This window comes from Bos indicus x Bos taurus, chromosome 17, assembly GCF_003369695.1.
Source record: "Bos indicus x Bos taurus breed Angus x Brahman F1 hybrid chromosome 17, Bos_hybrid_MaternalHap_v2.0, whole genome shotgun sequence".
Classification (NCBI taxonomy): Eukaryota; Metazoa; Chordata; class Mammalia; order Artiodactyla; family Bovidae; genus Bos; species Bos indicus x Bos taurus.
Genome location: NC_040092.1, coordinates 48,517,661 through 48,540,106, shown reverse-complemented (window position 1 = coordinate 48,540,106; position 22,446 = coordinate 48,517,661). Strand labels below are relative to the sequence as shown.

The following is a 22,446-nucleotide window of genomic DNA, read 5'->3' as shown; positions in this document are numbered from 1 at the left end:
TGCATTTCTATGTCCATTAAAGTTTGAAAACCATAGATTATATAAACCAATCCACACAATTCAGTTTTGCAGGTAACATTCTTTAAAATGAATGATGATTCTAATTTAATGTTTTACAGAAATGATGTTAAGGAATTTTTTAACTAGAGGAAATAAAACCGATGTTACCCAAAGCCTATTCTCTGCAAGATATTGTGTTAGACATTTCCAAATCTACTAATTCATTTAATCTTTACATTTAATCTGAGGTAAGGAACACTATTTCCATGTTTCCAGGCATGAAAACCAACGTCAGATTAAATATCTCATCTATTCCACGCAATGGATTCTTTCAGTAAACGCTGAGCACCTCATTTCTCCAAGTTAAGCCAGGAAATAAAACGAGTTTATGGTCCCTACTGCCATGGAATGTACAATATATTTAAATTAGACAAACTCCAGGAAAATACAAGGTAGTGTAACTTTCTAAGAGTGAAAACTGAAGTTTTTCAAAAGTTGTACAGGGGAAACTTTTGTTTGGAAAGAGCATCTACACAGCTTTGTCAAGCTGCCCCTGAACAAAAGAAGGCATGTAGTTTAGTAAGGGATCCAGGGGGCAGTTGAGGCTGAACGTGGAAGGAATCCCGCAGAACTTTGTAGAACAAGGTACGGATGTTGGATCTCATCCAAGAGTCAAAGGAAGCCACTGGACAGTTTGAAGTTAGGAAGTGACAAGCCCAGATCCACACTTGGCAAAGCTCCCGCAGTCAGACTTAACGCCAGGGCCAGCGGGCGGGTGGGTTTATTAGGGCCACTCCCCTAGGCTGTCTTTTCTCCACCCTGGTCACCGCCTCCTGCTCCTCAGCCAAGCCTTCGGAGGCGGGTGGGAAGTGAGCGAGAGGGGCGGGTGGGAAGAAAAACATTCTCCAAAAATATTAAAAAGAAAACATCCCCCTTGGCAGCGAGTGCGCGGGAAGTTGAGCGCGCGAGTTCCGGGCTTCCCGTCCGCCCCGCGCCGTCCGCATCCCGGGTGAGCCCCCAGCCCCTGCTCGGCCTCTGCAGCCCACCGGGCCGCGGCCGTCAGTCCTTCCGTCCATCCACCCCGTCGATCTGTCCGCCTCCCCATCCCCCACCCGTCCTTCCCAGGGCTCCGCGCGGGGTCTTCAGGGAGGAAAACGGCCGGGATCGGTCAGGGCGCGCGGAGCCCGCGGAGCCCCCGGCCGCGCCCGGGCGGCGCCGCCAGCACGACCCGGTCCCGGGCGGTTCGGGGCTCCGGGGCCCCGCTTTCGCCGCCGCGCGCCGGGTCCCGGGTCGTTGCCTCAGCGGCCACTTGTGGAATTCTTCCCCGGAGGCTGTAACTTTAAACTGGCTTGAGCAAGGCCTATTTTTATTTGGAAACCAGCGACCAGAGGGCTGAACCTGAGTGGAGAACACTCAGATGGAAGGCCAGCCCCGCCACCTGAAGATTGCTCACAAACTGGCCGGGAAGGACAGGCTTGTCCTGGGAGCCTTTCTTTGACATTTCAAAGTTCTGTCACTCCTGTACCAGGATGGGCCGGACTGGCTCCTGAGGGGTTTTGGAATGAGGATGATGCCTGAGCTTGGGGAGCCGTACGTGCACCCCAACACTGAGCCTCAAAGCCGTGACTCAGAGGCCACCACGCATGAGCCCGGGCCACACTCCTGCAGAAATCACTCCAGGAGCTCTTTAGGGGCCGGCTTCTGGTGGTGAGGAGCAAGATGAACATAGCAGCCAAGTACCGCCAGGCCTCCCTGTACGTAGGTGACCTCCATGCGGATGTCACCGAGGACCTGCTGTTCAAGAAGTTCAGCGCCGTGGGCCCCGTGTTGTCCATCCGCATCTGCAGGGACCTGGTCACCCGCCGCTCCCTGGGCTACGCCTATGTGAACTTTCTGCAGCTGGCGGATGCCCAAAAGGCCCTGGACACCATGAACTTTGACCTGATAAAGGGCAAATCCATCCGTCTCATGTGGTCTCAACGTGACGCCTACTTAAGGAAATCTGGAATTGGGAACGTGTTCATCAAGAATCTGGACAGATCCATTGATAACAAAACCCTTTATGAACACTTTTCAGCGTTTGGGAAGATCCTGTCCTCCAAGGTGATGAGTGATGATCACGGCTCCCGGGGCTATGCATTCGTGCACTTTCAAAACCAGATTGCTGCAGACAGGGCCATCGAGGAGATGAATGGGGCACTGCTTAAGGACTGCAGGCTGTTTGTTGGCAGATTCAAAAGCCGCAAAGATCGAGAAGCCGAGTTTCAAAACAAAGCCCATGAATTCACCAATGTTTACATCAAAAATTTCGGAGATGAGATGGATGATGAGAGACTAAAGGAAGTTTTCAGCAAGTACGGCAAAACCCTGAGTGTTAAGGTTATGACAGATTCCAGTGGAAAATCCAAAGGCTTTGGCTTTGTGAGTTTTGATAGCCACGAGGCTGCCAAAAGGGCTGTTGAAGAAATGAATGGAAAGGACATAAACGGACAGCTGCTTTTTGTAGGCCGGGCACAGAAGAAAGCAGAGCGACAGGCTGAGTTAAAGCAAATGTTTGAGCAGCTGAAACATGAAAGATTTCGGCGGTGCCAGGGTGCGAAGCTCTATATTAAGAACCTGGATGAGACCATTGATGATGAAAAACTGCGGAGGGAATTTTCTTCATTTGGATCAATTAGCAGGGTTAAGGTAATGCAGGAAGAAGGGCGAAGCAAAGGGTTTGGCTTGATCTGCTTCTCCTCTGCGGAGGAGGCCACTAAAGCAATGACGGAGATGAATGGCCGCATCTTAGGCTCCAAGCCACTCAACATCGCCCTGGCCCAGAAACCCTAGGAGAGGAAAACTTTCTGCATCAGCCAGTGTGTGCTGCAGACTAAGAAATGTTAGTGATCTCTGCCTGAATTCTCCTCAGTCAATTTTAAATTCCAGCTGATGGCTGGTTAGTTAGTAAACGTTGTGGTGGAAAGTTTTGTATACAAAGCTATTTATTTTCCTTTGGAGAAAAAATAAGTGAATCTTAGAACCTTGGTTCTTTTTACAGAGGAACACCATGTAATTATAATATGGTATATGTTTCCAATTTTGATACAGTGTTCATAGTAATAAGTATAATTAGATATATTTTTACTACATTTTGAACCAACTGAAGTGTGGTAATTACTTGCGTTTTTTGCATACTTTTTCTTATTTTTATAGTATTGCTAGCTTTAATTTCTTCCATGAAAATATGCTCAAAGTAGTTCTTATACCTAAGCATTGCAAAGTAATTTATTTTTATAAAAAGAAACTTTCTAATCTCTCATCTAATGTTTTTAAAAGAAACCAAAGTTTAAAAATTCCTACTACAAACTCAGTATCTAATTTCATTTTGAATTAATGTTTAAAATAGTAGAAAATCATTGAATTTTCTTTCGGTTTTTATCCTGAAATGATTGTTTTTCTGACGGCTAAAATTAATGATGGAATTACTTTAGTGTTGACTACAAATCTGCTTTATAGGATATTTTACTGTTCTTTCCATTGATTGATATAATTCAGGTGCTTGCTGGTTATCAGATTTGTGACTTGAGTAGTAAAACCTTAACTTTTACATTCCTTAAGTTATAACCCTGTATCAATTCAGGTCAAAAATTGGCCTTTGTATACAGCATAAAATTATGCCTTAAGTTTTGATTCAGGAACCAATATTATGTAAGTCATATATAGGGAACATAGAAATTTTGTTTAACAACTGTGTTTTCTAATCTCTGTTATATGTTGTTCCATGTAGTAATACTATCTCAGGGTTCAGAAAAGTAAAACTTTCCTATTTTTATGACCTCCATGTCCCTTTTATTGGACTTTAAGAGCTTTGTAACCCATTACAGCTCACTTTTAGCTTTGATTAATCAGAAGCTCACTAACTAATTTTTTGATAAATTGAAGTTACATCACTTAGCTTGTTGTCCAGAATAATTTTGATTTCAGTCCCATTTCCAGACTTTTCTTCTCTCCTGCCTTTCCTTTATATGATGTGGTTCCTCTATACTTTTTAAAAAGGGTTTTATTATACTGACTTTTACTGTGTGCTATTTGAAATCCAGTTTGGAAATAGATGCAAGAGTTATTTACATTTAACTAATTACTTTTAAAATTCTGATTCTCTCATACCAAAGGTGTCTTAGAAAATAGTTTTGCTGTTTTGTTTTTTTTTCCCTCTGCTTAGTTGCTCCCTGAAACCATATATCCAAGTCTTGTGTTTCATATATTACCAGTACAGTATTACAGAAATATTAAAATGTTTTACTTTGGCAATACTTTAGCTGTGAAAGAATGAGAAAACCTGTTTCTGTTTATTTTTCTATCAAATATATGAACATTCATTGCACATTTTCTAAATTAAAAGTATCTTTTAGACAATGAAAAAATTATAGCAACATGTAATGCTACTGTGGAGACAGATCTTCTGTTAAAATATGTTGCATCTCCTCCCCAATTTTTTTCTATACTTATACACATAATTTAACAAAAATAGAATCATACTTATAAACCTTCTTAAAACTGCTTACCTAATTTGACAGTATGACACAGTCAGCTTCCATTTGTAGTTGGAAGTAAGTATTTGCACTATAATTTTAACAATTTTTTTATCTTCCTTTTAATGTTTGTACCATAATGTGACAATTTTCTCTTGATAAACATATAGGTTCCTAGATTATGTCTTCCATTTTCCTTTTTTTGTTCTATCATAAACAACTTGGAGATAAACACCCTTGCAAACTCATATATGCTGATATATATAATTAATTTATTAAGAAAATATGTGATTCATTGGAATTAATATTTAAAATGACAACAATTTAAAAAGTAATTTTGATAAATATTACCCAAATGCTGTTCAGAAACTTGTGCCACTTAACATTTCCACTGTGAAAAAAAAAAAAAAAAACCACATTTCCATTGTGAGTAGGACTGCTCATTTCCATATGCTAAGAGGGATTTTGCTTACATTGTTGTCTGATTCAACATGATATGTAAAAACAAAATATTTCATGATTATTTATTTTACTACTATATTACCTCAAAATTTAAACAGCATTTCTTGTAATTACTGAACATTTGTATTTTCATATGTTTGTAAATGATGTTAGTTTATTTTCATGATCTTAATGTGTTTTCCTGTGGGGGTGTTTTTTATTTATATGGAGTTGTTACACTTCTTTGCCCTGATACTTTCATCTTGTTTATAGATTTGAGGGTCATTCCAAAATTAAATTTTTAACCTCAAATTTTTCAAACTCTTACTTTGGTGGCTTTAATGTTATATTTCAAAACACTTTAAACACCTCAAATATACAAACCCCCCATACACACATACAATTCATATGTATTGTCTTCTATGACTTTCAGAGTTTCATATTTTCAATACTTTCTAAGCAAAGCTTTTGTGTATACAGTATCTTATTCACAGCTTATACTCAATATTTTTTAAAGTATGTTGCTTTTCAACTCTATTAACATATTTTGGTAAATCCTGATTTACTATACAAGTGTATGTGAAATCCATATGCCAATTATAATTATTTAGCTCTTTGGATTACTGTGTTGAGAAGTATTTACCTGCAAAGCAGAGAGCTTTTAAGAAAGGGTACCAGGCAACAGGACTGGAAACTGTAGTACACATATCAAGCCTTGACATCTTTTTCTGGAAAATCCATTTTATAAAAATGTTCACATATTTGAACAATAGTTCACAGTACTTGTAAATGGATTATCAAGATAATATCAGGGAACTGCATTCTCTTCTCACATGTGTGAGGATTTAATAGGGCATAATGTGAGTTGTTTAGGTGAATTGTGGCTATAGTTTCATGACACAGTAATATGCCATTTTAGTAAAAATTTCTTATTTTTAATATTTACCTTAAGAAATGACTGTCAGTTTACAAAAAATCCTTTAGATTTTTATTATTTAAATTTTTATTTTTCTAAATTTTGTGTGTGTATGATGCTATCAAGTTCTTGTGACACCAGAGATTCAGGCATTAAAGAAACTTTACTCTTTTTAAGTCCAAGTGCCTTGATAAATGAGAAGAATCTTCACTTTCTCATAAGTATTCCTGTAAAAGCTAATTTCCATAGAGATGCCTTAAGCCACTGCTTCTGCTCTCCCTTCTCTGTCCTCACACACGTTGCCAAGTTTGTTATACAGATGTCTGCTTGTACAGCCAATTGAATAAATATGTGCCTTTTGAAATTTTATTTTTTAAAATTTTAAGTTGATTTATAGTTGGTAAAAATAAGCTTTTTAAAGTGGTTTAGAATTGATATTTTCATGTTCTTAACATTTGTATAAATCCATTGAAAAGAGATCAAATAAAGTCTGGATCTTTCAATGGTGTCCAAAATTCTCATGTCCAAAAATTAGTTTTACTCTTTTATTTTTAAGTATTTCTGATTTTCTAGCAATCAGTTTCTCATAAGAGTAAATTGAAAACAACTTTCATTTTTAAATGAAGATACTCATTCATATTTTATGTTTTAAAAGACCAATTCTCATATGAACTAGTATTTGTTTTTAATTTATTCATAATTATGGGACCATGGTTGAAAGAAACCTCTAAGTTTTCATGAGGGACTATTTTAAAGACACTTTTGAATTTAATTGTTAAAGCAAAATTTAGCTAATATTTTGAGAATTTTGAATTAGCTTACTTGTATTATATTTGGGAAATGTACATCATAATGTAATTTTTTAAAGTAAATAATAAAATAATACATCAAAAAGATAATTTTTAAAATATAAAGGGTCAAACAAATTAAATAACCTCAGAATATCTTTGGCTTCAAGTAAGAGAAAATCCAACTCATATTAGAAAAGGAAATTTTATTAAAATATTCAGACTTAAGGTATTTTCATGCAAGGTATAAGAAAACATCTATATTGGTTCTAGAGTCTTTTAGCTCTTCACCCTGTGTCTCAGCGTCATCATCAGGGAGAGAGTCAGGATGTTTACAAGAATTCCTGTCATCACACTGAGACACAGTAACATTCATAGTATAATACCTTTCCTAGAAACCTTTTAACAACTTTCTCTCTCAGTTCTCATTGTCCATTATTGATATGCATATTCTATAAGATCTGCCATTAGGATTAAGAAATAAGTCAACTTTCTGTGCAGAATGGGCTTATGAATGAAAGAAATTCCAGTAGGAATGGAGATATTAATAGGCATATGCGTCCACTAAACCCTGTATTTTTTTTATCATTTATATCTAATTTTTAATTTCAGTACTTACTGGATATTTTCTCCTGCTAACATTAACTTACAGTTAGTTCTTAAAATTTCTCCCTGCAAATCATTTTCAACACTTGAGTCAAACTCACCAGTTTCTTCTCCCTCAGATTGTATAATCATAGGGACTAAATTGTGCAATATATTCGGTATAAAATTGAATTCATTTTTGTTTAATAATGGGAATTGTGTTTTCACATGTCATGCTTTATTAGATCTAAATTAGGCATCTATTGAAAATTTTACTGAAAAGTTCAAATTCAATTTAATCACCCCAGTGGGTTTTCAACCTTCCCAGGTGGCACAGTGATAAAGAATCCACCTACTGATGCAGGAGACGTGAGAGACATGGGTTCAATCCCTGGGTCGGTAAGATCCCCTGGAGTAAGACATGGCACCTCACTCTAGTATTGTAGCCTGAAAATTTTATGAACAGAGGAGAATGGTGGGCTATAGTCCATGAGGTCGCAAAGTCAGAGATGACTGGGCATACTACATACAATGGGTTTCCACCAAAAATAATTATCAACAGATTACAAATGATCAAGAATATTTCAAATATAACTGCATTTAATAAGGTATTAGTTTCTTGAGCTCTAATTTAGTCTAAGTCAAGTATATCTTCATGTATGTTAGTTAAAATTTTAGAATCATACCACCAGAGGGAAAGAATTTACTTTGTATCACCAACTAATATGATATTCTGTATAAAGAATGTTTAAAAAAAATTCCCACTGACAATGTAATAGAAAAATCTTGAAAAATCATCTACAAAGTTGCTGCTAAGTCGCTTCAGTCGTGTCCAACTCTGTGGGACCCCATAGACAGCAGCCCACCAGGCTCTGCCGTCCCTGGGATTCTCCAGGCAAGAACACTGGAGTGGGTTGCCATTTCCTTCTCCATTGCGTGAAAGTGAAAAGTGAAAGTGAATTCGCTCCGTCGCGTCCGACTCATAGCGACCCCATGGACTGCAGCCTACGAGGCTCCTCCATCCATGGGATTTTCTAGGCAAAAGTACTAGAGTGGGGTGCAATTGCCTTCTCCGATCTACAAAGTTAGGTGCCTACAAAATGGCCCCAATATATAAAATAAATCTAAGTAATACAAACCTAAATGGATGGGCACTCATTTTCTTTACTAAAGAATTTATATTAGATCCTTTAATACATTAAAATTGTCAGAATGAACAAAACTGGACTTATCCAAACTTTGCAGTTTAATTTTTCCTGTATTACACAAATTTGGTATAACCTCTCATTTTAACTATGCACTGTAAGAAAACAAAAAACAGAGGTACTAAATTCCGAATTACACATTTACTTGTATTTGAATCTTTTAAGATCAGATTATTTTGTAAGTTTATTCAGAGGAAGTATTTATAGCTCCTTTTTGTTTTTGTCTAATGGTCAGGTCTAAGAGTTTATAAAATATTTTTAACTATATTGAAGTTCCCCTGAATGACACAATTGAACCCATCCATTAAGAAAAGAAAAATGATCCTCTTAGTAGCATTCTTTGTCATAGAAGAGGCTTAGCTTCTGAGAGATATTGGCAGTTGAGACAACAATGTCACATCAGAAGTTGTTAACCTGTTCATATTTACATCACCTTAGATGTTAAAATTATCCCTGGTTAAGTTCTGCCAAATGCTAACAGCACATTTGAGTTCAAATGTAGTGTCACTAATATGGAGGATGTTATTAATTTTTTTTGCATACAGTGAATATTGGTTATGATTCACTGTGTTGTATGTGTGTGAATTTTTTTAATTGATGTTTCCAATGGAATATTCTTATCTCAGAAAACCATATCTGACAGTGTGTTTTGAATCACAATTTTGATTTACATTCCATTTCATTTTGTATGTGTGCCAGTGGCATACCAATACACCACAATTATGACATATTGCTAAATCTAGTTCCTTGAAGTTAAAATAAGCCTTTACAATAGTAATTCCAGCAAATCTTTGTTAAGCAAAAAAGTGCCTCAATTTGAATGCAAGTCAGATGTTAGAATTATTTTGACACATCATTATTTTACTGAATTACCAAGGGAATTGTTAGTAATAATAATCTAGTATTATCCACTACTCTATTCACTTATATTTTATGCATAGTACTGAGGTTGCATGGTTATTTCATTTTCATTTTAATTTACTATTTAATTTTTTTAACCAAAATATATTGCAACTCTCATAGCCATGTCACATGTAAATCTTTACCATGCCTAATACATGCAATTTTTTTGGGGGTCCTGGTGTCTCTTTTTGTCCTATCCTTATGCTATGATTTCTCTTGGTCAGTTTGCTAGAAAGAAACCATTCTTATTTCAGTTTTTTTAAAATGTCATCCTAAACCCTGACTCAAAGCTTTAACTTTTTCTCAGATAGTATGCTGTCTGTTACATGGAGTAAAAGAGATCTTCTAACTGGTTAATTTAAAAAAAAGAGAGAGAGCAGGATTTATTGCCAGATCAAAATAAGTAAGAGCTCTTCATTTGAAAATGAAGTATTCTTTGCTTTGCTTTTCTTTTTTTTTCTTACAATGGTTAAGAAAGGCTTTCTATAGGCTGTTACACTATAGAGGCAGCAATACCTGTTTTGAAATTAGGCCATATGGCATATTGTTGTAGGAAGAAAAAAAGCATTTACAAAAGGTCAGGGAGGCTCATCTTCAAACATTTAGAATGTTATTTTAAAATATTTTATTATTATTATTTTAATTAACTCATTCTCCTCCCTACCTATTTTTTTTCCCCCCCACATTTTAGGGCATAGATTGGATATATTTCTTAGTGGGATATCTATTATTTTAGCAGAAACATGTGATGGAAACTGTCCTGCCTTTGTAAGAGAAAAAGTAAAGCAAATCATCAGTTCTTAAAAAGAAAATATTGGGTAGAGAAATAACATTTGGTAGCAAATCATTACATCTAAATGAAGTCTATTATTAGGGATGAACTTGGGAAGTTGAATGAATGACGGATGCAGTTTTGAAAATTATCATGTCCTCTTAGACTGAGTTATAAATCACATATCATAAAAGTATCCATTTGCAAATGTATGACTCATTGGTTTGTAGTATATTCAAAGGGTTGTGTGAAATCACCTTTATCCAATTCCAGAATATGTTTTATCATATCAGAAGAAACTTCATATATCCACGAGCAGTTAATCCCATTTTCTCCTCCTCCTAGAACCTAACACAAATTGATATCTCTAGAGTTTGCCTGTTGTGGACATTTGATGTAAACACTATCATATGTTACCTTTTGTGTTTAGGTTCCTTTGCCTAGCTTAATGTTTTAAGATGTTCATATTGCAGCTTATCAGTAGTCAGTTCCTTTTTATGCATGAATATTATCTATTTATATGGATATACCACATTCTTCTGGGCTTCCCTCATAGCTCAGCAGTAAAGACTCCACCTGCAATGCAGGAGACATTGGTTCAATCCCCTGAAGAAAGACATGGCAACCTATTTCATTATTCTTGTCTGGGAAATCCCATGGACAGAGGAATAGGCTACAGTCTATGGAATCACAAGACTTGGAAATGGCTTAGTGACTAAATCACTACCACCACCACGTTCTTTTTATCCATTCATCTTTTATTGTATAGTTAGGCTGAAATATAAACAGATCATGGGTTGGATGGGTGAGAGCCCAGATTACGGCTTTCTTGTTGTTGTTGATATCTAAAAGCTTAATATTTTCCATTTAGATCTACAATCTACCTGCCAGTGTCATGTAGTCTTTATTACATTGTAATCTTTATATCAGAACAAATCCTTTCATCTTGTTATTCTTACTAAAGATTTACTTGGTTATTCTTAGTTATCTGATTATTCACAGAAAAGAAAAAACACAACTTGTGAAGTTTCATACATCTGTTTGTGCACATGTATGTACCTGCATATAAACACGTATTCCTTTTGGGAATTCATTGTGATCATATTGATTCTGAGTTGAAAGCCTACTGTATTGTCTTCTATCTCATGAAAATGGATATCACTTTAATTGTACTCCTTAATTTTTTCAACAATACTATGTAGTTCTTGTTTAGAAGTCTTGCATATTTTTAGTCTTATTCCTCGCTGTATGATATTTTTGTTATTATAAAATGTTTTGATGTCATTTCTTATTTTTACTATGTTATAGTAAAATATTTTAATTATTCTAAAAAATAGAAATATATTTGCTTATAACATAATGCCTAGCTACCCAACCTCCTTGCCATACATTAATAATTATTTATTTTTTTATATGAACCACAATATGTTAATTGATTGTAATCAATTATCTATGGGATATTGAGTGTTCTCTCTACTTGGTTTTGTCAATTGAAAAAAATACAAGTTAATGCATTTGCAGTTTCTAATGTTCTAACATTTAACATGTAATATATTTAAGTATACAAAATTTAAAGTTAGTAGTGAAGCATAGTTTAAACAAGCTATATTCTTTTTCTGATTTCCCTCATCAAGTTGTGGCCATGAGATTAACTGAGGATTCTAGGTCACTGTTCATCATGTGTTTCTTTCCAAACTACACAAGAAACAGAAATTTCCCCTTTACTTAAGCAGCTTTGCAAACAGCTTTGTATTCTTTAGGAATCTGAGTTAATTTGGAAAGAGATTGCTGTTAAGACTATTTTACATTTGTAGTTTTCTACTCGATTCTTTTTCTTTTATTTGATGTATGTTCTTAAGTTATTTTCTTTGCATATTACTCTACAGCCTAGAATTACCATCATCTTCTTCCAAATTGCTCAAAGGAATCCCATTTTGTTAATTCTTTCTCAGAAAACTGTATAGATCATTTGGGTGACATCACAACCAAAAAATCAAAGCAATAACAGCTTGAGTGCCAAGACTGGCATTACACAAACTTAATTAACTTTTTACTTATTGAACCTTATTTCTTTAGTAGGGCCACAAACTCACAAGTACTTGTATCTTATCCTAGAAAGGACATGGAAATGCAGGGATCACTCTAACTTTTAATATGTTCTGAGGATCAGAGAACATCAACATTGTTGGAAATAAGTATTTTATGCTCTCTTAACTCTTCTGAACAAAGCAATGGGCAGGTTCCTGTAGGTGGGACCTACAGGAAAAATAATGATGGGAAACAGATCAAAGACAGCTCTCTGTATGCTGACTGTTGAAAATCAGCAACAGGCAAACAAAAGAGATCTATCCAACTATAACTTTAATTCAGTTGGTAACTGGTTGAACCAATCAAATCTTGGTGCATCAAGTTATGCATACAGAAGGTACAGGTGGTAATGACATACAAATCCTGGGAGGCAAAAAAAAAAAAAAAATCAAAGAGGTGAAGAATTTAAAAATGAATTAAACCAAAAGTAAGCATATTGGTATTTTCACTGAAAAAGAAGTTCACATCACTGAAATACAATGGAGTAATAATCTGATCTTGGGATTCACTGTTTCTAATGTATGTTCCATAATCAGTTAGCCTTTAGTCTTATAGTACCTACTAGGGGTGCAGTCTCAAAAATGGCAGGATGATCTTGGTTCTTTTCCAAGGCAAACTGTTCAACATCACAGTAATCCAAGTCTGCAACCACTGATGCCAAAAAAGCTGAGGTTGACCAGTTCTATGAAGACCTTCTAGAACTAACACCAAAAAAGATGTCCTTTTCATCATAGGGGATTGGACCAGATGGTCAATATTGAACTCAGAATGATTTTATTTTTTGCAGCCAAAGATGGAGAAGCTCTACACAGTCAACAAAAATAAGACCTGGAGCTGACTGTGGCTCAGATCATGAGCTCCTTATGGCAAAATTCAGGCTGAAATTGAAGAAAGTAGGAAAAAGCACTAGGCCATTCAGGTATGACCTAAGTCAAATCCCTTATATTATATGGTGGAGGTGAGGAATAGATTCAAGGGACTAGATCTGGTAGATAGAGTACCTGAAGAACTATGGATGGAGATTTGTAACATTGTTCAGGAGGTGCTGATCAAAACCATCCCCAACGAAAAGAAATGCAAGAAAGCAAAATGGTTGTCTGAGGAGGCCTTACAAATAGCTAAGGAAAGAAGAGAAGTAACATGCAGGGAGAAAGGAAAAGATATACCCAACAGAAAGCAGAGTTCCAGAGAATGGTAAGGAGAGATAGTTCAGTACAGTTCAGTTCAGTCGCTCACTCGTGTCCGACTCTTTGCGACCCCATGAATCACAGCACGCCAGGCCTCCCTGTCCATCACCAACTCCCGGAGTTCACTCAGACTCATGTCCATCGAGTCAGTGATGCCATCCAGCCATCTCATCCTCTGTTGTCCCCTTCTCCTCCTGCCCTCAATCCCTCCCAGCATCAGAGTCTTTTCCAATGAGTCAACTCTTCACATGAGGTGGCCAAAGTACTGGAGTTTCAGCTTCAGCATCATTGGAGAGATAAGACCTTCTTAAATGAACAATGCAAAGAAATAGAGGAGAACAATAGAATGGGTAAGGCTAGAGATCTCTTCAAGAAAACTGGAGATAGCAAAGGGAATATTTCATGCAAGGATGGGCAAGATTAAGGACAGAAGCAGTAAAGACCTAACAGAAGCAAAAGAGATTAAGAAGAGGTAGCAAGAATACACAGAAAAGCTATGCAAAAAAGGTCTTAATGACCTGAATAACTATGATGGTGTGGCCATTCACCTAGAGCCTGACATCCTGGAGTGTGAAGTCAAGTGGGCTTTAGGAAGCATTACTACAAACGAAGCTGTGTAGATGTAGGTGATGGAATTTTAAATGTAGCTATTTCAAATCCTAAAAGATGATGCTGCACTCAATATGCCAGCAAATCTAGAAAACTCAGCAGTGGTCACAGGACTGGAAAAGTTCAGTTTTCATTCCAATCTCAAAGAAATGCAATGCCAAAGAATGTTCAAACTACCATACAATTGTGTTTACTTCATATGCTATCAAGGTTATGCTGAAAAGGTTCTTCAAGCTAGGCTTCAGCAAAACCTAAACCATGAACTCCCACTTGTACAAACTAGGTTTCAAAGAGGCAGAGGTACCAGACTTCAAATTGCCAACATTGGATGGATTATGGGGAAAACAAGGCAGTTGCCAGGAAAACATCTACTTCTGCTCCATTGACTTTGCTAAAGCCTTTGACCATGTGGATCATAACAAACTGGAAAATTCTTAAAGAGATGGGAATACCAGCCTACCTTACCTGTCTCCTGAGAAACCTGTACGTGGGTCAAGAAGTTACCGTTAGAACCTTACATGGAATATGTGACCAGTTCAAAATTGGGAAAGAAGTACATCAAGGCTGTATATTGTCATCCTGTTTATTTAACTTATATGTAGAATACATCATGCAAAATACTGAGCTGGGTGAATCACAAGCTGGAGTCAAGATTGTTGAGAGAAATATCAACAACCTCAGATATGCATATGATACCACTGTGATGGTAGAAAGTGAAGAACTAAAGAGCTTCTTTATGAAAGTGAAAGTGGAGAGTGAAAAGCTGGCTTAAAAGTCAATATTAAAAAAAAAAAAACTGAGATCAATGCATTCAGTTCTATATTTCATGGCAAATAGATGGGGAAAAAGCAGGAGCAGTGACAGATTTTATTTTCTTGGGCTCCAGAATCACTGTGGACAGTAACTGCAGCCATGAAATTTAAAAGCACTTGCTCCTTAGAAGGACAGCTATGAGAAACCTAGAAATCATATTTAAAAACAGACATCACTTTGCCAAAAAAGGTCCATATATTCAAAGTTATCGTTTACCCAGTAGTCACATGTGAATGTGAGAGCTGGACCATAAAGAAGGCTGAGCACTGAAGAATTGATGCTTTCAAACTGTGGTACTGGAGAAGATTCTTGAGAGTCCCCTGGACAGCAAGGAGATCAAACCTGCTAATCCTAAGGGAAATCAACCCTGAATATAAATTGGAATATCTGCTGCCGAAGCTCCAATACTTTGGCCACCTTCTGTGAAGAGCTGACTCACTGGGAATGATCCCACTGCTGGGAAAGATGGAAGTCAAAAGCAGAAGGGGGCAGCAGAGGATGAGATGGGTAGATAGCATCACTAACTCAATGGACATGAACTTGAGAAAACTCTAGAAGATAGTGGAGGAGCCTGGTGTGCTACAGTCCATGGCATTGCAAAGAGTCAAACATGACTTAGCAACTGAACAGCAGTAACCTGCTAGGGATGTTCAATTGTGCTAAAAGATGGAATAAGAACAAAAGTGGACCTATAGGGAGATGCATCAATTATGTTTGAATGCAGTAAACTGAAAGAATAGGAAGTAGGAAGTTAGATTATGTCGAAAATTTCTTGTTGTTTCTAAGTTTTGTCCAACTCTTTTGTGACCCCATAGACTACTCACCTGGCTTTACGCACCATGGAATTTCCCAGGCAAGAATATTAGAATGGGATGCCATTTCTTTCTCCAGGGTATCTTCCTGATCCAGTTATCATACCCACGTCTTCTGCATTGTAGGCTATTTCTTTATTGCTGATGCACCAGGATATGCTGCTGCTGCTGCTAAGTCGCTTCAGTCATGTCCGACTCTGTGCGACCCCATAGACAGCAGCCCACCAGGCTCCCCCGTCCCTGGGACTCTCCAGGCAAGAACACTGCAGTGGGTTGCCATTTCCTTCTCCAGTGCAGGAAAGTGAAAAGTGTAAGTGAAGTCGCTCAGTCTTGTCCGACCCTCAGTGACCCCATGGACTATAGCCTACCAGGCTCTTCCGTCCGTGGGATTTTCCAGGCAAGAGTACTGGAGTGGGGTGCCATTGCCTTCTCCGACCAGGATATGAGGCAAGCAAATTTATTTTCAAGGTATTGATAAGTATAGCCCCTTCCATGATAAACTTACAGATATAATAGAGATCCACTAATGAATCCTTATTCTTCACTGAGTTTGGGAACATTAATTAAAGTAATCAAACAGACATACTTCAGTCTGACAGCAAGATGGTAGTTGCAACATAGTTTTTCAATCTCCTTTAATATCCAGTAGAAATGTAGTTATTAGGCACTTCCGGTTAACTGTTACGCAGGAAAATTTAAAAGACCATAAAGGACATTCTGATACCCTTCAAGTAGGGGAAAATTAAAATATTTATGTCTGCATTTTACATGACATTTTTTCAAGTGAAAAAGATAATTGAGTCTTTTGGACTTCGGGATGGGGAGGTGTTAGCATAGATTTTGATTTATAGTTGAATGGAGAGGACTACTAAAGGAGGCAGTTCTGAGGCAATCTAGACCCTATGACTCCTGAAAGTCAACAATAAAATCTTTTCTGACCAAAGTCATGCACTGAGGAGTAAATCTTGTGAGTAGAATCTAAATATAGAGTAGGATATAGACTCTAGAGCAAAGGAAAGAAAAGCAGAAGAAAAACCCATCTCCCATGAAAAATTAATGAAGGCAAAATTTAGTCCCATGCAATGACTTTCTTGGGGAAAAATAGAGAGAGCAGTTGTATTATTTTTGTTATGGCTGCTATAACAAAGTACCACAGACTGGGTAGCTTAAATAGAATTTTATTTCCTCATAATTTTCAGGGCTAGAAGATTGAGATCAACTTGATAGCTGGGTTGACTTTGTCTGAGACCTCTTATCTTTGGTGTGTACATGACCATCTTCTTTCTGTGCTTTTATAACAGTGGCCCTCAACCATTTTGGCACCAGTGACTGGTTCCATGGAGGACAGTTTTTCCACAGACTGAGGTGGGAGGGATGGTTTCAAAATGAATCAAGCACATTATTTATTGTACACTTTATTTCTATTGTTATTACATCATGATATATAATGAAATTATATAACACACCATGATATAGAATCAGTGGGCGCCCTGAGCTTGTTTCCTTGTAACTAAGGACACACCCTAAATCCCTTGCATGCACAGTTTACATAAGTGTTTGCACTCTTATGAGATTCTGTTGCCACCACTGATCTGACAGGAGGCAGAGCTCAGGGAATGATGTGAACAGTGGGGAGCAGCTGTGAGTACAGATGTAGCTTTGCTCACTGACCTGCCGCTCACCTGCTACTGTGTGGCCTGGCTTTTAACACACTATGGATGAGTATGGAGCCATAGTCCAGGTGTTGCAGACCTCTGTTTTATAGGATCTTTCCTCTGTGTCTCGGAGAAGGCACCCCACTCCAGCACTCTTGCCTGGAAAATCCCATGGACGGAGGAGCCTGGTGGGCTGCAGTCCATGGGGTCGCTAAGAGTCGGACAAGACTCAGCAACTTCACTTTCACTTTTCACTTTCATGCGTTGGAGAAGTAAGTGCCAACCCACTCCAGTGTTCTTGCCTGGAGAATCCCAGGGACCGAGGAGCCTCATGGGCTGCCGTCTATGGGGTCTCACAGAGTCGGACACTACTGAAGCGGCTTAGCAGCAGCAGCAGCAGCCTCTGTGTCTATGTCCTAATCTCTTCTTTTTATAAGAATAGGAGTCGTATTGGATAAGGGCCAACCCTGTGCTGTGTTGTGCTGTGCTCAGTGTCTCAGTCCTATCCCACTCTGCGACCCCACCCTAATGTCCTCATTGAACTTTAAAGATCTATCTCCAAGCTTAGTCACATTCTGAAATACTGGAGGTTAGGACTTGAACATATAAATGGAAATGTAGGGGTGGGGATTGAGCCCTTAATGCTAATAAACAGGATAACATTCCTGCAATGAAAGCATGCCCAAGAGACATGCACAAAAAAACATAAAAATTTTACCTTAATCTTGCAAAATTTTTTAAAGTTTCAAAGAAACTATTAGGAATTATGAAAAACAGCATCAATTAACGTTAAAAAAATCGAGACATGATATTGGACACGATGATATAAAAAGACATCTGATCATGTTAGAAATATGGAAATAAAATTTAAAGTGAAAGGGAAACAAATAAGTATTTAGATAATATCAAAAGAGGAAAATACATTCAACACTCTATATATAAATATATATCTGGCAAAATCAAACTAGAGTGAATAAAACATAACACTTTGAAATTTTCTAGCAAAATTGTTAGGCTGCTAAGTCACTTCAGTCGTGTCCGACTCTGTGCGACCCCATAGACGGCAGCCCACCAGGCTCCCCCGTCCCTGGGATTCTCCAGGCAAGAACACTGGAGTGGGTTGCCATTTCCTTCTCCAACGCATGAAAGTGAAAAGTGAAAGGGAAGTCGCTCAGTCGTGTCCGACTCCTAGCGACCCCATGGACTGCAGCCTTCCAGGCTCCTCCATCCATGGGATTTTCCAAGCAAGAGTACTGGAGTGGGGTGCCATTGCCAAATTGTTATACTTAAGAGCAAAAGGGAAAACATCCTTGAGCTTTCAGACAAAATGTTCATATATGAAGAAAATAAAATTATACTGATATTAGACTTTTGAACAGTAATGTTTTGTACCAGAAAACTGTGTAAGAGTCTAAGGAAAGAAAGTATGATTAAAAGATACCATATCTATCCATGTAAAGGCCATGAACAGATTTTAAGAATATGAAAGAACACAGGAATATTGTTTCCAAAAGTTCTTCCTTAAGAAATCTAGAAAATTATCTTTAGAAAATGAAAGTAACTGAGGATATCAACTTGAAACTGGTGAAAAACCTTGAAAAAATTTATTTCTATAAGAAAAAGGCTAACTGATAAACACAAGGGAGATGATGAAGTATGTGTAACTTAAATGCCCTGCCATTTTAGTTAAAGCAGAAGTGGTTTAGAAAATTGAGAGAAACATGAAAGCAGAGTCAATTCACTGATTTCCTTTAAGTATTAACTGGGAGTAAAAGATTACTTTAAATTGAATTTGGAGGAATGAGCGAGAAGGAAGAAAAAGTTGCTAGTTAAACTTAATATTCTTTGTAAAGGGAAACAATAGACAATATTTTTTAAGTGAGAAGACTAAGAATGTTCTAAAAATTATTAGTATAAAGTAACCATTAATCTAGAATTATAAGCCTTTCTAAATATTAAAATATATGATGCAAGAATAAATGACCACATATTGATACATCTATATGTGAATAAGAATTTAAAATATGAGATTAGATGATACATATATTAATTATAGCAATAAATAAATCAGCTTAAATTATCAAAAGAAAGAAAATATTTTTTTTTTTAAATTATGCTCTATGCAAGGGACAGACCTAAAGGAAAAAAAAAAAAAAAGCCATCAAAAGTGATAAAAATAAGCCCAAATGAAAAGTAAATAGAGGTTAAAATCTTGATATCTTATAAAGTAAAATTTAGACTAATAGAACAGTATAAAATAATGAAATTACAATTTTTTAAAAGTTAAAAGCAATATTTATTAGTTAAATTATGTCACTAATTTTATGCAAACAACGGAACAGTTCTAATCAGCAACTATAGCCATGACAAGAAGAAATGTTTAAAAAGTACAATTGAATACATCTCTTCTTATCTAAAGCAGATCAAATGAGCAAATTTTATAAAGGCATTGAAGTACTGAACACTTATCATTAATAACTTAGACCTTATATATTGAAATCTTAACCAAGAGATATTGCACTTCTTTAACTGCAAAGAAAATGTTAATGAAAATTGATCATTTTTATGCCACAGAGGAAATCTTAATACATTCCCCAAAACAGAAATAAAATATATAACATTCTCTGAACAATTTTCAATAAAACTAGGAATACATAACAAAATTGAAAAACATAAATTTTTTCTACCCATAAATTAACATACAGCATTAACTCTTTGATGAAACTGAAAATAGACATCAAACTGCAATATGTCTCAAAATTTTAGCAAGCCATATCATAATCTGAGATACAATTGAAGTAATTATCAGAGGAAATTTAATAGAATTAAATTACATCAATGACAACTAGAAAAATAAGACAAATACTATTTTTAAAAAAAATTATTTAAAAGCCTGTAGTAAATTAATGGACTTCCCTGGTGGCTCAGATGGTAAAGAATCTGCCTGAAATGCAGTAGTGAATAAAACCAAAAGAAAACAGAAAGAACTTGAGGGAATTGTCACTTAAATTAAAGTATGCCTTAGATTATTGGTACTAAATCTGTGAAGAAACAGAATTCCTACCCTCATGAAGTTTTTAGACAACTTGAATAAAACAATCAGTTTAGGAAGGTAGATTTTTTTTTTCCTTCCAAAGTTGCAGTGTTCAGATAACAATTATTAACACAATATGGACATAAGTTAACCATACATGCAAACCTTTAATATTTTATTATTTGAGATTTATAACAGAGACAGTGCTTATCAATAGAAACAAAGTGAATCCCCAATTTCAACACAGTTTCCTCATATAAATAATTTGCAGTATATTTACTCTTTATTTCAGGAGAGTAAGTGTTTTTCTTTCTAGAATCTATTAAAATATTATTTTCCTATACATTCAGTGTTTGTAAGAACAGTTTGATGGATATAATGATTTCTGTTTGATCAATATTAATTTAAAGCTGCTGGATATCCTTGGAGAGCTAATCAAGAAGGTGAAAAATTTTCTATGTTAATGTTGTCAAGTGACAGTAGATTTAAGAGGTAATGAACATTATTTACTTAAAAAGAAAATGTTTTCCCTTATGCAATTACTGTTAGAGGAATCATTAGCTACAACAAAAGCTCTATGAGTCAGTTAAACATATGTCTCATTCCATAATTTATACTTCTTCTTAACAGTCTGTGATCCCTTGGGTCACGATTACTTTAGAAATACAAAGAGAACCCTAAACTAAATAATTTCTGTTATAAAATGAACATGTAAATTATCTGCTAAATTACTTGTACTTAATTAGTAATTTTGCATAATGATATACATTCTCTTTGGGTCTCTTCAGACTCTGACAGATAATACTTAACAAATGTTACTTAAGTTCCAATTATAGCACAAACCTTGTAGAAGTGCACTATTAATCTAAATATGCAAACATGACCAATCCTGGTATTCCTCAGGCAAGCTATCATTCAACATTCCTAGGAAAGGGTACCTTGGCTCCTTCTGAATGCAGTGTTTCCGTTTTGTGTTTCTTACATAAGAGGCCAGACATGTCAATTTTTTTTTTGAAAGTTTGTAAGTGAATAGCATTTTGTACAACTATTAGAATCAGTTCATTTCAGTTTTATTTTGGGAAGTAAAATTTAAAAACTGTTTATCTTCTGATGTAAAAGCTTCTTTGGTAGTTAACATTAAAACAACCATGTAAGACGTGGCTGCTTCATCACAACCGGACAGTGTTCCCCTTGATTTGTTCTAACCTTGTTCAAACTAACCAAACCGTTACTTTGTTCCTTAAGCTGTGTCATGGAATTCACTTAGAAGAGCAATGCTTTTAACTCAAATAAAAGGATCAAAATATAAAATATGTGTTTAACTAAGAGATATTAATTGAATGCCTACAATGTGTCAAGCTAAGTTTTGGGGATGGAGCAGTGAAGATGGTAGACAAGTTTTCCCCTCTTTAAGGAAGGGCACATTTAGATTATGTATGTATTTATAGGTGCATGTTATGTGTGTCAAACTGTGTGTGTGTGTGCGGATGAGAGAGAAAAATAGATAATGGATGACTAGAGGAACAAAATAATATATGATGAGAGTTTATAAAGTGAAAATAGAAAGGGTTATTTAATAGAAACTTACTGAAATAAAATATCAGTCAGGGTTAAATAGGGCCTAGAACTGCATTCCCTTTTATACATATATACAAAATAGATTTTATACAGCTCTCATGTACATCAAAGTTAAGTACTGAGGAAATTTAGCAGAGATTGAACTTTGCTTTGTTTGGAGGTTAACCAGGAATTGTTTAGCATTTTGAAAAATCATCTCATCTTTGGTAATATAATTTGTGATATATGAGTCATCAATACACTTCTGCACTGTATTGACACATATCATATATATCACACACACACACATATATATATATATATATATATCACATAGACATATATCAGTCTATGAGTGCATCAGTACAATAATGGTAATTTTAGATCTTATTTTTAAATGTTGGGCTTCCCTGTTGGCTCAGCTGGTAAAGAATACTAAATATAAAGAAAAATATCAACATTATTTGGTTGAATTTTGTTGTTGGCTTTTATCCAACTTCATTCTAAAATGATAATATATTGACATTTTTTTCTAGTTAAGCAACAAAAATATCAAGAGTGAATGCA

The 22,446-nt window shown here is 36.1% G+C and overlaps 1 protein-coding gene and 1 pseudogene across 1 annotated transcript; both read left to right on the top strand.

Annotated features, from left to right (window-relative positions):
- The first annotated feature begins 863 nt into the window (after window positions 1–863).
- On the top strand, window positions 864–6,374 carry PABPC4L (poly(A) binding protein cytoplasmic 4 like). The gene has a single exon (XM_027567364.1). It carries the CDS (start codon window positions 1,720–1,722, stop codon window positions 2,830–2,832), a length of 1,113 nt encoding a protein of 370 aa, XP_027423165.1. The 5' UTR covers window positions 864–1,719; the 3' UTR covers window positions 2,833–6,374.
- Window positions 6,375–7,753: 1,379 nt separating this feature from the next.
- The window catches only part of LOC113907747, a 34,156-nt pseudogene continuing 19,463 nt past the window's right edge, over window positions 7,754–22,446 (top strand).

Excerpts from the sequence above, each read along its gene's own strand:
- PABPC4L (XM_027567364.1), top strand. The coding sequence starts at position 1,720 with ATGAACATAGCAGCCAAGTACCGCCAGGCCTCCCTGTACGTAGGTGAC.